General features: G+C 43.7%; 2 protein-coding genes across 2 annotated transcripts in view; both read left to right on the top strand.

Annotated features, from left to right (window-relative positions):
- LOC126427279 (TD and POZ domain-containing protein 1-like) overlaps positions 1-3,604 on the top strand; it is a 53,930-nt gene extending 50,326 nt beyond the window's left edge. Inside the window, exon 4 of the mRNA XM_050089548.1 lies at positions 3,186-3,604. Within this exon, the coding sequence (XP_049945505.1) occupies positions 3,186-3,573 (388 nt within the window). The 3' untranslated portion in view covers positions 3,574-3,604. The remainder of the gene's footprint in view (positions 1-3,185) is intronic.
- The window catches only part of LOC126427277 (ankyrin-3-like), a 619,134-nt gene that overhangs the window by 458,188 nt on the left and 146,536 nt on the right, over positions 1-14,410 (top strand). The window lies entirely within an intron of this gene.

The raw sequence follows: 14,410 nt of genomic DNA on the forward strand, positions 1-14,410 counted from the left end.
CGTTTTAAGCATTGCAAGAACCACTGGAATAAATGTATAATATGTAATGGGAAATATCTTAGTGAAGACGACATTGATGTAGACTAATAAATAAACCAAGTATTGGTTTCAACATTCACCGCTGTTGCTTCCACTATCATATTGTCCATTTTGGTGCCAATGTCACGACCCTGTCACCGTCTTCTAAGAGGAATGTCGTTGGTTCACCACCCAAGTTTCGTCGATAGAAAAGAGTTCTGTTAATTTCCTGACTTGTATCAAGTATTTGCATCGCCAGTCAGTCATCACTTCTCTCTAGAGGGATGTTTCCTTTACTTAGAGGTCTGTTGCAAGTAAATCGCATATCATGCAGTGTCTTACGCTAAACAGCTTTCTTCCAAGGAAAATAATTTTTTTGTTTTTACGCCAACAACTTATTTGTGTAATGTCAGCACTAGTTTTTAGCCATACAAAAGTCCCTATGGTTGATCAAATTACCGATTTTGAGAAGCTGCTTGCAATGATGGATTTATACTCCAAATTTCGTAGTGCACTTTCTTGGCGGTTCTGGCAAACCGCGTGGTTTATTTTCGGTCGCCTTTCTGATGCGTTCAATAGCGGCAAGGCTGACTTGTGTGTAAACTACAATCCTTTCTTTTTGAGACGGGCAACATTAGCCCCCAGTTCTTTCTGTGCCGACTCTTTAATACAATCTGTGATTGCAATAGAGGTGGCTGAGCCATTTTTACCCCAAAGATCGCAATTATTTGCATTGTGCAGATTTTCCTGTGATGTGGTGCGCTTGTCAATCATCTCTGAATAACATATTCGTACATGTCCACAGAGCATTTCACACGGTGGATTACTGTTGACCGTTGAAGGAGATAGAAACGTGTGGAATAGGTTCCCATGTATGTGAGTGGACCTCAGCTCTTAAGTGACAGAACCCAGTATGTTGTCCTCAGTGGCGAGTGTTCGCCAGAGGCAGGAGTTCTCCAGAAAAGGGTGGTGGGACCGCTGTTACTGTATGTATACATATATGATCGGGTGGACAGGTATCTGCAGCTGTTTGCTGATTGTTCCCTAGTGTACAGTAAGATGTCGTCGTGAGTGAGTGTAGAAGGACACAAGGCGAGTTGGACAAAATTTCTAGTTGGTGTGACGAGTGGCAGCCATCTGTAAATGTAGAGAAACGTAAGTTGATGCAGGTGAGTAGGAAAAACAGACATGTAATGTTGAGGTACAGCAGTAGAGGTGTTCCGCTAGACACAGAGGCGTCGCTTAAATGTCTGAGCGAAAGTTCGCAAAGTGATACGAAATGGAACGAGGTTGAGAGGACTGCGGTAGGGAAGGCGGGAGGTCAACTTTAGTTTGTTGGGAGAATTTTAGGAATGTGTGGTTGGCCTGTAGATGAGGCTGCATGTAGGCCGCTGGTGCGACCTATTCTCGAGTACTGCTAGAGTGTTTGGTGTTCGCAACAGGTAGAATTAAAGGAAGACAGCTATAGGACTGAGAGCTGAGCTGATATTTTTGCTACCGGTAGTTTCGAGTGACGCAGAGGTATTGTGCAGAAGCTTCAGGAACTCGAATCGGAATCACTGGAGGGGAGGCAACGTTCTTTTCGAGGAACTCTGTTGAGAAAATTTAGAGAACCGTCTTTCGAGGCTGACTGCAGAACAATTCTAGTTCTGGTAATGTACACTTGAGACAAGGCGTGTGAAGATAGGGTGAGAGGCGTTGTCGCTCGTACAGAGGCATACAGGCAGTCGTTTCTCCCTCGCTTTGGGAGCGGAACGGAAAAAGCAGATGACTGCAGTCAGTTGAGAAGTTTTTATATGTACCAGTTACTACTATTGTTTCATATGGTTGCTGCTCCACCTACATTGATTATTTTGTACTGAATGCAGCAGTTTTATTACGTCTGTAGTTTCTAGTTGGTATTTCACTTGTCTTTGGAGCTTCTTACTGGCTCTCTCGCTTGGGATTAGCCTTTAACTTGCATCAGCTGTGGGGAGAGGTTCCCGCGACATTGGTTAAAGTTCAGCAATGCCAGATCTATACCAGTATTTTGATATTTGTAAGTGAACATGCAATAATGAATCAACACTCTGTTTGTATTTCTTACAGGCACCTGATTTCTTTCTGGCATGATCTAATTTATGCATTGCATTAGATACAGGAAATACAGTACTTTTTCGAGACTGCTCTAAAGTTACGGCTTAAGTGTTTGTACTACTACTGAAAGAGAAATTTTACTCGGAAGCAGCGTAGCTGGTGTACACTTTAAGTTTACTTAGACCTTTTTAAGTATAAATGTAAAGTTTTACGCCTTCTGTAGTGGTGTGTAACGTATTTTGTGTCCAGAATTTTCAGAAAATGCAAAAAGTTGCACAAAGTTAACATGACTGAGTATAGTAGTTGTGCAGGATGCCGCCTGCCACAGACCATATGGTGGCTTGCAAAGTGTGTAAGCAGATGGAAATGAATGTTCCAGTGGATGTATCTCTTGTTGCATGCATGATTATATGAGCACATGTGACGATTATTATGCAGCGGGTAGTGTGTGTGTGTGTGTGTGTGTGTGTGTGTGTGTGTGTGTGTGTGTGTGTGTGTGTGTCAGGGAGAGTCGACCTGGTGCCCTTGTTGTATTTGAAATATGTCGACTGACTTATTGTGTACGAAGCAGTGACTCTTATATCTTTTGTCGGTATGTCAGGAAATTTCCATGTTACTGGTCTGAATCACTTAGCTGTCTGGTGAGGAAATTGTATTTCAGTACTTGCAGATGGGTTTAGTTTATATTGTTTTCTTCCTAAGTGACTGAAGGAATTGGTACCCAGAGAAGGTAGTTTTGGGGTGTGTTTGAATGTAGATGAAGGATTGGGTCGCAACTGCATGCCGAGGTGAAAGGAGGCGGATCTGTGGAGTGAACTATGAGGGAATGTGCCAAATGAATTTGTTACGGGATGGAGTGCACCTATTTTTAATGGGAGATGGGTGAAGTTTTTGATTATGGGCTAGTGCTGTGGATCTGTCTGTAATACGCTGGTTAACCCGTATCGCAGAAGCGAGATTTCTAGATTTGTGATTTGTTGCTCGGAAGAAGTGTATTCAGAATTGTTGGCAGTTTTGCGGCTGTGACAGTTTCTTTCATTTGGTGTGTGTGTCTCGATAGTAGAGACTAAGTGTGTCGATGTTTTGTGCAGGAGCCTTTCTGAGGAGGAGCGAGGCAGGAGGCTGATAGAGGCGGCTAAGGAGGGGGCGGTGGAGGAGGTGCGGGCGTTGCTCGCGGCTGGGGCGGACGTGGTGGCGAGGGGCGGGGGCGGGGGGACCGCCCTGCACTGGGCTGCACGGAGAGGCCACGCGGCTGTGGTGCGGCTGCTGCTCTCTGCGGCGTCCGACCCCAACGCCAGGGATCACTGCGGGCAGACGCCGCTGCACTGGGCGGCATGGAATGGCCAAGCAGAAGTGGCGGCTGCGTTGCTGCAGGCCGGAGCCGACAGGGGGGTGAGGACTAATAAGGGGAGCACCCCCCTGGACGTCGCCAGGCTGTGCAACCATCAGGAGATCGTCAGGATGCTAACACAGAGTTAATACACGCCACTAGAGGAAATGGCATCCTGTACTTCATTCTACATGATATTAAAATAAAAAATTGAAAAAAAAGATCGCTTTCTCTATTCATTTCTACCTTTTGCAGTCCACACAATTACTCCAGTAACACCACAACTACTGCAACAACAGGAGATATCTGTAAACCAACGTGACAAACCTTCCTTTTCAGAATTCACTCTGTAAAACATTTCACAAGCAATTTCTGCAAAAGCTCAGCAACAATTGACAAACACTCAATCATTAATGAACTCCACCTCTCTCTCCCTCTCTGTCTTGTGTTTCTCGTCCCACATACAGTATTGAAACAGCTTACAAGAATACAGCCGACCTCTCTCACAACCGCCTGTATTTCGAAATGTAAACACCCAATCTCTTCCAAGACACAAATGCGAGAATACCGGTTGTTGTGCGTTAATGTTAGTTCTTTGCACCAGTCTCCTACATTACCTAATTACTGCAAACCATTTGCTAGCAGTGTCTATGTTGCTACATCACATCACTGCGAACTGCACCATTCTCACATTACTGCCATATAAGCTGTTCACTTAGAATGTATCTTCAGATTTCACACTGAATTCACTTCTGTGCGTGTACCACACAAGTACTTTTCATGTTTAATTGCAATGTCACATTGGTAGCACTGCTCACACCACATCATGCTCACACCATCTGCAGCCTTCTTGGCAGCTCACCTTCAAATAAAGAGAATTGAAGAACCACCTAAAATCATTACACTCCTAAACACCTCCCTTGCTGCTCTTACAGAACAAACTACCATCTCTCAAGGAATTACACTCAATCACGTGGGACATGCAGCCATCACTGGAATTATACGGCAGTTTCGCCAAATTACACTTTTGCGTCTCTGTACATGCTTTCGAAGCAGACCACACTTGGAACATTCATTCCCCTGTCTGCTGTGATACAATTAGACTTGGCATCCCCGTGCGTGCATGTGTGACCAAAGCGGCAGACTGCATTCTGAACAAGAGCTTCTGTGGCCCTCATGTGGCGGCGTTACACACGGAAGCTCCTCAACATTCTCTGTGAGGAAGCAGCGGCTCCAGGAGACAGTATTGGCTTGGTGAGTGACCTGCACGGCATTGATGAATACTTCAGGCTCTGCCACTTGATCCTCGACATAAATAAATGTAATATACTGTGCATACACAGGAAAAGAAATCCACTACTGTACAATTACACTGCTGATCACAAATTGCTGGAAACAGTAAGTCACCTACCGTAAAATATCTAGCAGTAACTATCCATAGCCACCTTGCGTGCAATGACCAAAAATACCAATTGGTAACAAACTGCAGCACATCTTTTCTCAGCGATTCCATAATCACATGTTTTGGGCTCCTAAATCCAAATTTCGTGCTTCCTGCCCTGTAGTATGTCGACTTCACAACGAAAGCCTCAAAATTTTCCGACTTTTCTCAGATTTTCATTTATTTCACAAAGACTACGTGTTTCTCAAAGTTGACAACCCAACACAAAATTAAATTGGACAAACTCTTCTACAACATGCAGCAATCAGCAGTGATTTTCTGACAACGAGTGGTGACCGCGCTAGAGCGTCCTAAAAAAACGGTGACTCCCCAAAATTCGGATCGCGCCTAACGCCGTTCACCTGTTCCACTCTACTATTACGGCACTTTGGAACGGTAAGGCCCGCTTCAGCAGACGGAAAAAAGCCCAGAACTCCACCTGTGTTCTTCGCATCGTCAAACACAATAGCACTCACGGCAGACATCCGCTGTCGAAACGGACGTCATATATTTTGAAACGTGTTCGCATTTATTTAAACTAGTGCTTCTAAGTGTGTGGTTGGTATCTGAGAAATGGCTAAAATTTATTTTGATAACGAAATACGTAAATCTCAGTCCAGTGCGACAGAAAAGTGTAAAAATTAAATTTTGTACGGAAGTATGCGAAGCACACGCTACACGATGCGAAATCCAGGCTAGCCGGTACATCAAACAATTCGCCTGCGAGAGAGGAGGTCGTTTTCAATGTAATTTATACATACCATTTATCTGCAAAACAGATAACTCAATTTAAAATATTGGTCCTGAATATTGTAAATCTTTATCTTGAGACTTGTAAACAATAACTGCACCAGATCTGCTACCGTATTTATAGTGCAAATGAAGATAAAATGTAACGCATCCCGCTTTGTGTCAAAACTGCTCCAAAATTCACAAGATAACGCCTTTCTGAAATAATTTAGGGATTCGGAAAGTCTGAAATGATAATTTCACAGATACATTCTGGTGTGTGGCGGAGGGTAGTTTGAGTACCACAGCTGTTCCGGCCTTTTCCTGTTGCAGTAGCGATGCTAGAAATATCTTTGAACTACTCGTCTATTAAGAGCTCTGAATGGAAAGTAAGAAACCCGGAGAACATCTGGCGTGCATTTCCTCGCCATGTTACAGTTTTAGGTGGAACCTTTAACCTGCCACCTCTGCAGTGGGCGACATAGGTGGCCGAGACTGACGGCAGGGCCAGGGAATCGTGAGAAACTGATCCAAGTGCTTTACTCAAAAACTACCTCGGGCCATTAATCTGAGAAACGAGTCGTGAAGACAGCATCTTAGACTTGCAAGTGACAAATAGACCCGAACTTTTCGAATCTGTTAGGGTAGAACGGGGAATCAGCTATGCCAAGACCGTTACAGTGTTACCGAATACGACCGTAACCATAAATAGAAAATAAGTTGGGAATATTATTGTGCTTAGCAAGAGCGACGAGAAACAGGCTTCAGGTAACCTTTCGTCTGCAGCACCAACAGCGCGGGTATCAGTGGAAGAAGTTAAAGAGCATTGTGAAATACGCTTCAGACAGGTGTGTACCGACCAAATGCGTTTCAAGCCCAGTTTCACAGCGATGAGTTTACAGCACTTCTTTTCATTTAAGTATGCGTCTGCGCACGCCAGATGACAAGATAACAAAGAAATTTCCGAGATCCGAATTTCATCGATAAAAATGACGCCAAAGAAACAGTTATTTCCGGAAAGAGCAACATAATTGTAACATGTTGCATTACTCTCTACGTAAGGAAAGCCTGTGTAAACATTCGGTCTTGTCTCTAAGGCAGAAACGCTTACGACACTGTTATTCCCGTGCAAACAGCAACAGGTGGCGTCAGACTGCCCGCGCAAACGGCCGGCGCAGTCGCCGAGGGGAAACTCGCAGGTGGGGGAGCGACGCAGAATGCGGGCAGCGAATCCGGCAGAGGGCCGCGCATGCGCAGAAGCTGCGGCGGGGCGGGAGCAGGCGGTAGGGGCGGTCCGACCACGGCGGCGGAGAAAAGACCGGCCACACGACAGGGGGGCCGAAACTAAATCAGGACGATCACTTCCGACATAAAATCTGTAATACTGTTTAGCGATTACTGCTCCAGTTGCACTCAACAATTTCAAAGTCGGTGATGATCGCAGACACCGGTGTCCGGCAGCCATTTAATGTCCCAGTATTACAAAGATATTTTCTCTCGCCCTGCCAGCAGTTTCGTAGTTATGTCACAGCACGCTACATCTGTGTAATGGCAATCCACTATGTACTAACACTAAACATTATTTCGATAACAACCTCTGTTAAAATTAGTGCTCTGGATGATTTAATACATGTAATGTTTTATTTTTGCAGCAAGTCTCTCAATGACATCAGCTGACTTTCAAGCTGTCATTACTATCCATGCAGAAGTAAACAGCGCAACGGCAGTTCTTTTAAGGGATGGGTTTACACCTGAAAACGTCCAACTTTATCCCAGCAGACGTGCAAATGCATGTTCTGTCGCTGAGACATTCCGCTTAAATATTTACGCGCCATCCGGGACTGACGTTACACATGCACGGTCGGACTATTTTTTAATCAGGATGTCCCACATCTTTTGGTAAATGTGTGTATGTGAAGCACACGCTACACGATGAGAATTAGAGGCTACTCAGTATATCGAACAATTCGCCTGCGAGAGAGCAGGCCGATTTCAGTGTAATTTGTATATGTCATTTGTCTGCAAAACAAATTACTCTGATTAAAATGTTGGCCCTGAATATTGTTCATCTTCATGTTTAGACTTCATTTACCTGTTTAAAACATCTAAAATGATATATTTTCACAGATACATTGTGACAGTCACTGTACCTTACAGTGGACATGAACGTTGATGGTAATTAAATTTGTTGGCCTAGCTGTGTGAACGGAACGCTTCTCTGTTCTGGAACCAGTTACTATTAAGAGAGTGACGGAACTGTCAAAAACGTACGGTACAGGTCCAGTGCGACAGCCGTCTGGGGGCAGAAACGGTGCCAGCATCACAGAACCAGCAGACGGATTCGATACGCCCGCGCATGCGCAGAAGTACGCCTTCTGCTTCTCGCTCGGGTGGCCACCGGCCAAGTGGAGAGTTTCGTAATGCAGATTTTGCGCCTTTTGCGGTGAGTAACTCTTCACGAACACAGTAACTAAAGGATGTAGAAAAAGAGCCTGGAGGACGCATTGTCAAAGGCGTTGCGAATGTGGTCACCTCTCTAAACCTCTGCACTCCCTCCGCATCAAACAAGAGAGCTCCAAGGGAAAGATTTTTCAGCCATCGACTCAGAAGGCGCGACACCCTTCTGTGGCGCCCTGCAAAATCTGACTGCAGGTCTGGACACGGAAGCCGTAGGTGAGCGGCGCGCCGTTACACGTACTCACTGCACGCACGTCTCGCCAGTGTCGGCTTCGAGGCCTGACAGACTCCACACCACAGCGGGCTGTGAGTAACTGTGCAGGATTACGAAGCAGCCCCTGTCAGCTTCTCCGACCGTGACACTGTAATTGTGAAAGCAAAAGGTCTACCTCGCTCCACATGACATCGGTGAATATACATTTCATTGCTCGGTACAAACGCTTCTTCCGTAACGCGAGTGAGTCGCGGCTGAATCTTGCAAAATCCGGTGTTCGGAAATTAGTTACAAATGTCGCCTACAGGATTGAAGTAAAGCGTGAATTTCATTTTGAATTATTTGAAACGTGTAAGAATAATTAGTAATTCTCACTACATCATTCAAAAAAATAATTCGTTCACGTGACATATCAGACAGTAAATAATACAAAACATGTTGGCAAGTCCTAGATACGACTTACTTATCTACAGAATTTTCATTTGGGGAATAGTAAACAGTCATGTATAAAATGCTATGCAGGCAGCCATGTCCTCCAGATAAACTCATGTGTGTTAACTGGAGAAACACTGGCCACGGTGGCTGGAAAGGAACAAGTATGGGCGAAGCCTTCGACTGCACTCGAGAGACTAACTGGGCGACATTTTGGAAAACAATTTCCTCCAACTGACAGCAAAGCGAGGCCGTGGAGATGGTGTAAAGTGTCTGGTAGCGAAGCTAAAAAGAAACTGGAGTGTGGGAAAGGAAAGAAACAACATACTGTTGTCCAGTGTGTGATGTTGCGCTGTGCATGCCAGAATGCTTTGAACCATTTCACACGAAAGCCAATTACGTATACAAATTATTTATAAAAAATTGTAATTTAATTTAGTTGTGTATTAAGATATTTTTTAGTAAATGCCTTTCAGTTTGTTTGTTTCCAGACTTCAAAGTGTTGATTTGTTGTTCCGGTGAGAGGCAACGGGCCAGCGTGTGTGGCGGTGGTGTTGTGACGTCACCACAGTGTGAGAGCAAGAGGCGCATGCCGTGGTCTTCAGTTGACGATAGACTATCGCAAAGAAACAGCAGAGACACTCACCAAGGTCTTGGTGATACGACATTAAATAACAACCTTTTTCTTTTCCGTTATTATCACGAAATTTTAACACTGTTAATGTAGTAAAAATTGTGGTATCGATAGCTACGCTGCCACGGCGTAGGTGCAAGTTCCCAAGGTGGCGGCCTCTAGCCGGCCGGCGCTGTGCGGCTCTGCTCTGCGAGCTCCGTTTGATCAGGGGCAGACGGGCGACAGTGCAGATGAGTAATCAAAGACAAGGTTGACAGCTTTGAAGCACCAAGAGACGGTCCCAACAACACACTGAATGGGACAGATTTCCCAGCACACCGTTAATACACTTCCTACTGATTCAACTTTGCTCTCGCCACATTTAGTTTTGAAGAATAAAAATTCGCCGGTCAAAATAAAAGAACTTGTTTCTGTCCCCAAGCCACGGCCTCTACGTCATCGTGAACTCATTGACATTGCAATGGCTAATACAAAAGAGGCAGGTGAGAAGAGGAAATGCTACAAATGAAGGTGAATCACACTGGAATATCTCAAGTTCGACAAACAGTTTTAGTTCGAGCACATCCATTATCTGGTAAAGCAAGGAACAGGTGTCAGAAATTTGTATTACTTTATAACTGACAATTTCGGACTCGACGAATCCCACTTCCGAACGCAGGACATCTTGAAACACTCACAACGAAAGCTTCGAGAGGTCTTCATCACATCACCAATATAAAACCGTTCACTAAATAATTGGTTGACTTCCTATTCCTTAATGATGACACCACCATACCGACATATAACAATTACGTTCTGACAACACGTACTTCATTTTCGTATGACATCAACCGTTTGTACACAATAGTCAAGCTGTTTGTATGGGTTTTCTTTCATTCGCACGTAAATGACGAAAATAATATTTTTCCTGATACAGTACTACAAGTACAAGCCATTTCGTACGTCTATTTTCACTGCCTTATGACTTTTATGTAACAGATACAATGATCGTTACAGAGCATATACCACGTCATGTTCTAACATAACTGACCCAGCTCTTTAGAATACATCATTTTACAAGCAAAGGTTACGTAAAAGAAGACAGCAATGAGTTTTTCGAAGAAAAAAGGCATCACAGAAGATACAAGCAACATGAGAAACAAAAACATCGAATTTTGCTCGTCGTAATGCATTTTCTCTTACAGGATAACGTACAGAAGTATGCAGTAACGGATTCCAGATAGTACTGAGAAAACAGGTAGAGTACATTTATTTGCACAGGCATAACACGTACTCCAAACAATCGGAGGAGATATTTAATTTCAGGATCTTCCACTGAGATACTGTAACGCGGAGGTACAATCAGGGTTTCTTCACTGAGTGTAAGAGATTTACTATAGATGTCGTATGTGAAGTGAAGACAAGGATTAATTATAGATGAAGTATGTGTAGCAATGAATTATGGAATTTTATATTGAAGATGTGATGAAATAATAGGAAGTGAAGATAGCGAACTTGTTATGACTATTATGCAGGCGTTTATGATTTATGATATGAAGTGTGGCATATTGATGCTACAAGTTGTTACGGATTACATGATGTTTTTAGCCTTGGTGCCTGATTTGTTGATTGTGTTTTGGTGCGTATCTCTGACGAGTGCTATTTCTAACGGCCTGTGACAAGGTGTTGCAAAACGATAATACGAGGCTATGAAGTTACGGGAAGATAAACACTTTCATTCAGCAGAATGCATCTTTCTGTGAACGGCAACGTGAAGGATTGAAGACCCTTATAGCCATGCCATGTACTTGCTTTGATCGATTTGTGACTTTGCTTGAGCTAATCAGTTTTCTTCTCATTCACAGGATAATATCATTTGTCATCGTTTTTCGCCTATGGTTAATCGACTTCATCGCAAAGAGATAATTTCCTATTTATTTTCATTCTGCACGTTGACTTTACTTGTTCACAGACATTAAGTACTCGTCTTGATACTGCTTAAATTTTGCATTTGGGGTAATTATAAGTAATTGGCGTGTGCATAAGTTAAAGTTTTCGGAATACATTTTCATTTGCTTTGTTTTATGACAGACAAATGTGATAATTTCTTTTTTCCTCTACAGCAGTAAAATATTGTTCACATTTCTTTCCTGTCCTTCCCTTTAGGCTGTATCCTTCCACGAGTGTACTCAAGTATATAAAAACATACACTGTGCAGAGATAACTATTGTACTCTTGCATAAGAACACGAGTGGTCGACTCACGCACGTGTAAAATGTAAGAAGACTGATAACAATGTTTGCCTATCGATATTTTCACAATGCATTGTACATGTAATTATTACTATATTTTAATGTTCCTTTTCTCTCACACAGTATAAACGTCTTAGCTTTATTTTCTCTCACTGTATTGTAACAGAATATACGTACTTTGTGAAAGCGGCACATTTGTGGACTCGAGTATAGTTATTCTCTGGACTGTGAGAAACTTGGGGGTATTATTAACATTTTGATTACCACGACATGCCGCATCGATTATCGTGATTTTAGGCGACTTCAGACATTTTGTTAAAGTAACATGGAGGTACCTTCTGTGAGCGGTCTGGCTCTGAGTTGTCACTGGGTTTGTTGCTGACACGTACTGAGTGCACCAAGTCTGCTCTCAGCCGCCTCCCACACAGTCACGATACGACGCTTTCACTTGGAGAGGTGTTACAACGTCACGAGTGCTGGAAGACACTTCAACATGTGCTACATAGCGTGCTGTGCACTCTCAGGCCAACAGCTGCGTGTGTGAAAACCACGAAAAGACATTGCTTCGATACATACTTGCTGCCACTAAAAGACAATATAATCACAATTAGTCTCATGAGATTTTATGCAGAATAACGATAAAAAAATGCCAGAATTAATTTTTTCCTTCATTTGATAACTTTGTAGCTAGTGCACAATAATGGAGGAGACAATTTTCTCAACTTGCGCACACTTCTTTCAAACGAAATGTAACGTATTCTGAGTACACCTGAGCACATACGTAAACAACATTTGTAACTTGACATATCGTTCACCTGAGCACGAAATCGACGAAGCTTTCTGCAAAATAATTTATGAGCGAGTAGGCGCCTCTCCTTGCCAAACAATTACATTATGCGGTAAGATATTTTCATTTCAGGATCTGTTTGCTACGAAAATCGTCAACGGACAGGGACCATTTCACGAACAGCATTTTTTCCAGAGCATTAAGGCACGGGGACCACTTTGTTTTTATTAAAGGGATTAATAATAAACAGGATTTAATCAGTTTGCAGATTTTTACAATATGAACACAGTAACAGAACGTATTAGCACACTGGAAGATATAAGAGACACGTTATTGCAGGGAAAAGAACAGCCACAAGAGAATGTGTATCATGCAATTATAAAGATATCAATTGACTCACATAATTCCACTGCGGTAATTGACTATGGATCTCCAGTTACATTGATTAGTGACGCAGCATGTAATAAACGCAATCCGAATAATTCTTGCCCTACACTCCCATTAGAAAAGAATAAAGACAGAGGAGCAGTTTCAGGAAAAGGAGTAGATGTAAACCTACAGACACACACCTATAGTCTGCTGTTCAAGTCGACATATTTTATGCAGAAGCGCCGCAACACGGCGTGGTATGGACTCGCCTAATATCTGAAGTAGTGCTGGAGGGAACTGACACCATGAATCCTGCAGGGCCGCCCATAAATCCGTAAGAGAACGAGGGGCTGGAGATCTCCTCTGAACAGTATGCTGCAAGTTTGACAGCCGGCGGAAGTGTTTAAAATCAGAAGAGTGTTCCTGGAGCCACTCTGTAGCATCTCTGGACGAGCGGGATGTCGCATTGTCCTGCTGGAATTCCCAAAATCCGTCGTTGTGCACAACGGACGTGAATGGACGCAGGTGACCAGACAGGATGGTTACGTACTTGTCACCTGTCAGGGTCGTATCTAGACGTGTCACGGGTCCCATATCACTCCAGCTACACCATTACAGCGCCTCCACCAGCTTGAACAGTCCCCTGCTGAAATTCAGGGTCCATAGATTCACGTGGTTGTATCCACACCCGTACACGTCCATCCACTCCATACAATGTGGAAGGAGATTCGTCCGACCAGGCAACGTGTTTCCAATCATCAACAGTCCAGTGATGGTGTTGACGGGCGTAAAGCTTTGTGTCGTGCAGTCATCAAGGGTACACGAGTGGGCCTTTGGATCCGAAACCCCTTTTCGATGATTTTTCGGTGAGTGGTTGGCACGCTGACACCTGCTGATGGCCCAGCATTGCAATCTGCAGAAATTTGCGGGAGGGTTGCACTTGTGTCACGTTGAACGATTCTCTTCAGTCGCTGATGCTCCTGTTCTTGCAGGATGTTTTTAGACCGCAGCGATGTCGGAGATTTGATGTTTTCCTGTATCCTGATATCGTAGGTACACCACTGAAATGGTCGTCCCGGAAAATCCCCACTTCATCGCTACCTCGGAGTTGCTGTGTCCCATCGCTGGTGCGCCGACTATAACACCGCGTTCAGACTCACTTAAATGTTGATAAGCTGCCATCGTAGCAGCAGTAACCGATCTATGTAGACGAACTACATTTCGTATAGGAATCTGTAGATATCATTTTTATCAAATTAAAGAAATAAAGACACATCCCTACATCTCAAAGGCAGCTTTCGAGCAGGGCATGTTCTGTTTGCAGATGAAAGGCAGTCGACTGCAGAGTTAATGGTGGCAGGCAGGCGGTACTTGTCATGCTGCTGATGAACAACAGGAGAATAAGCGTATTACTACATGACGTGTATGAATCTGTAATGAGTGTGTGAGATAATGGCATTTAATGTGTAAAAAATTAGTCATGTAATTACTTACCAAGTAACAGAAAGTGGTTTTCAGTTATCCACATGTTAAAGGCAACGTTGGTGTAGTTTATCTTCTCTTCGCAGAATAGTAGTAGCGAGGTCTCTAGAGTTGTGGTACCCGTTGTGAATGTCCTGCAATGTAAGTCGGTGGGTGAACACACGCCGTGGGTTATCGACCATCTGAATGCAGACCTAAGTGAACGAGACA

The sequence above is a fragment of the Schistocerca serialis genome, chromosome 11 (genome assembly GCF_023864345.2).
Source record: "Schistocerca serialis cubense isolate TAMUIC-IGC-003099 chromosome 11, iqSchSeri2.2, whole genome shotgun sequence".
In the NCBI taxonomy this organism is placed as follows: Eukaryota; Metazoa; Arthropoda; class Insecta; order Orthoptera; family Acrididae; genus Schistocerca; species Schistocerca serialis.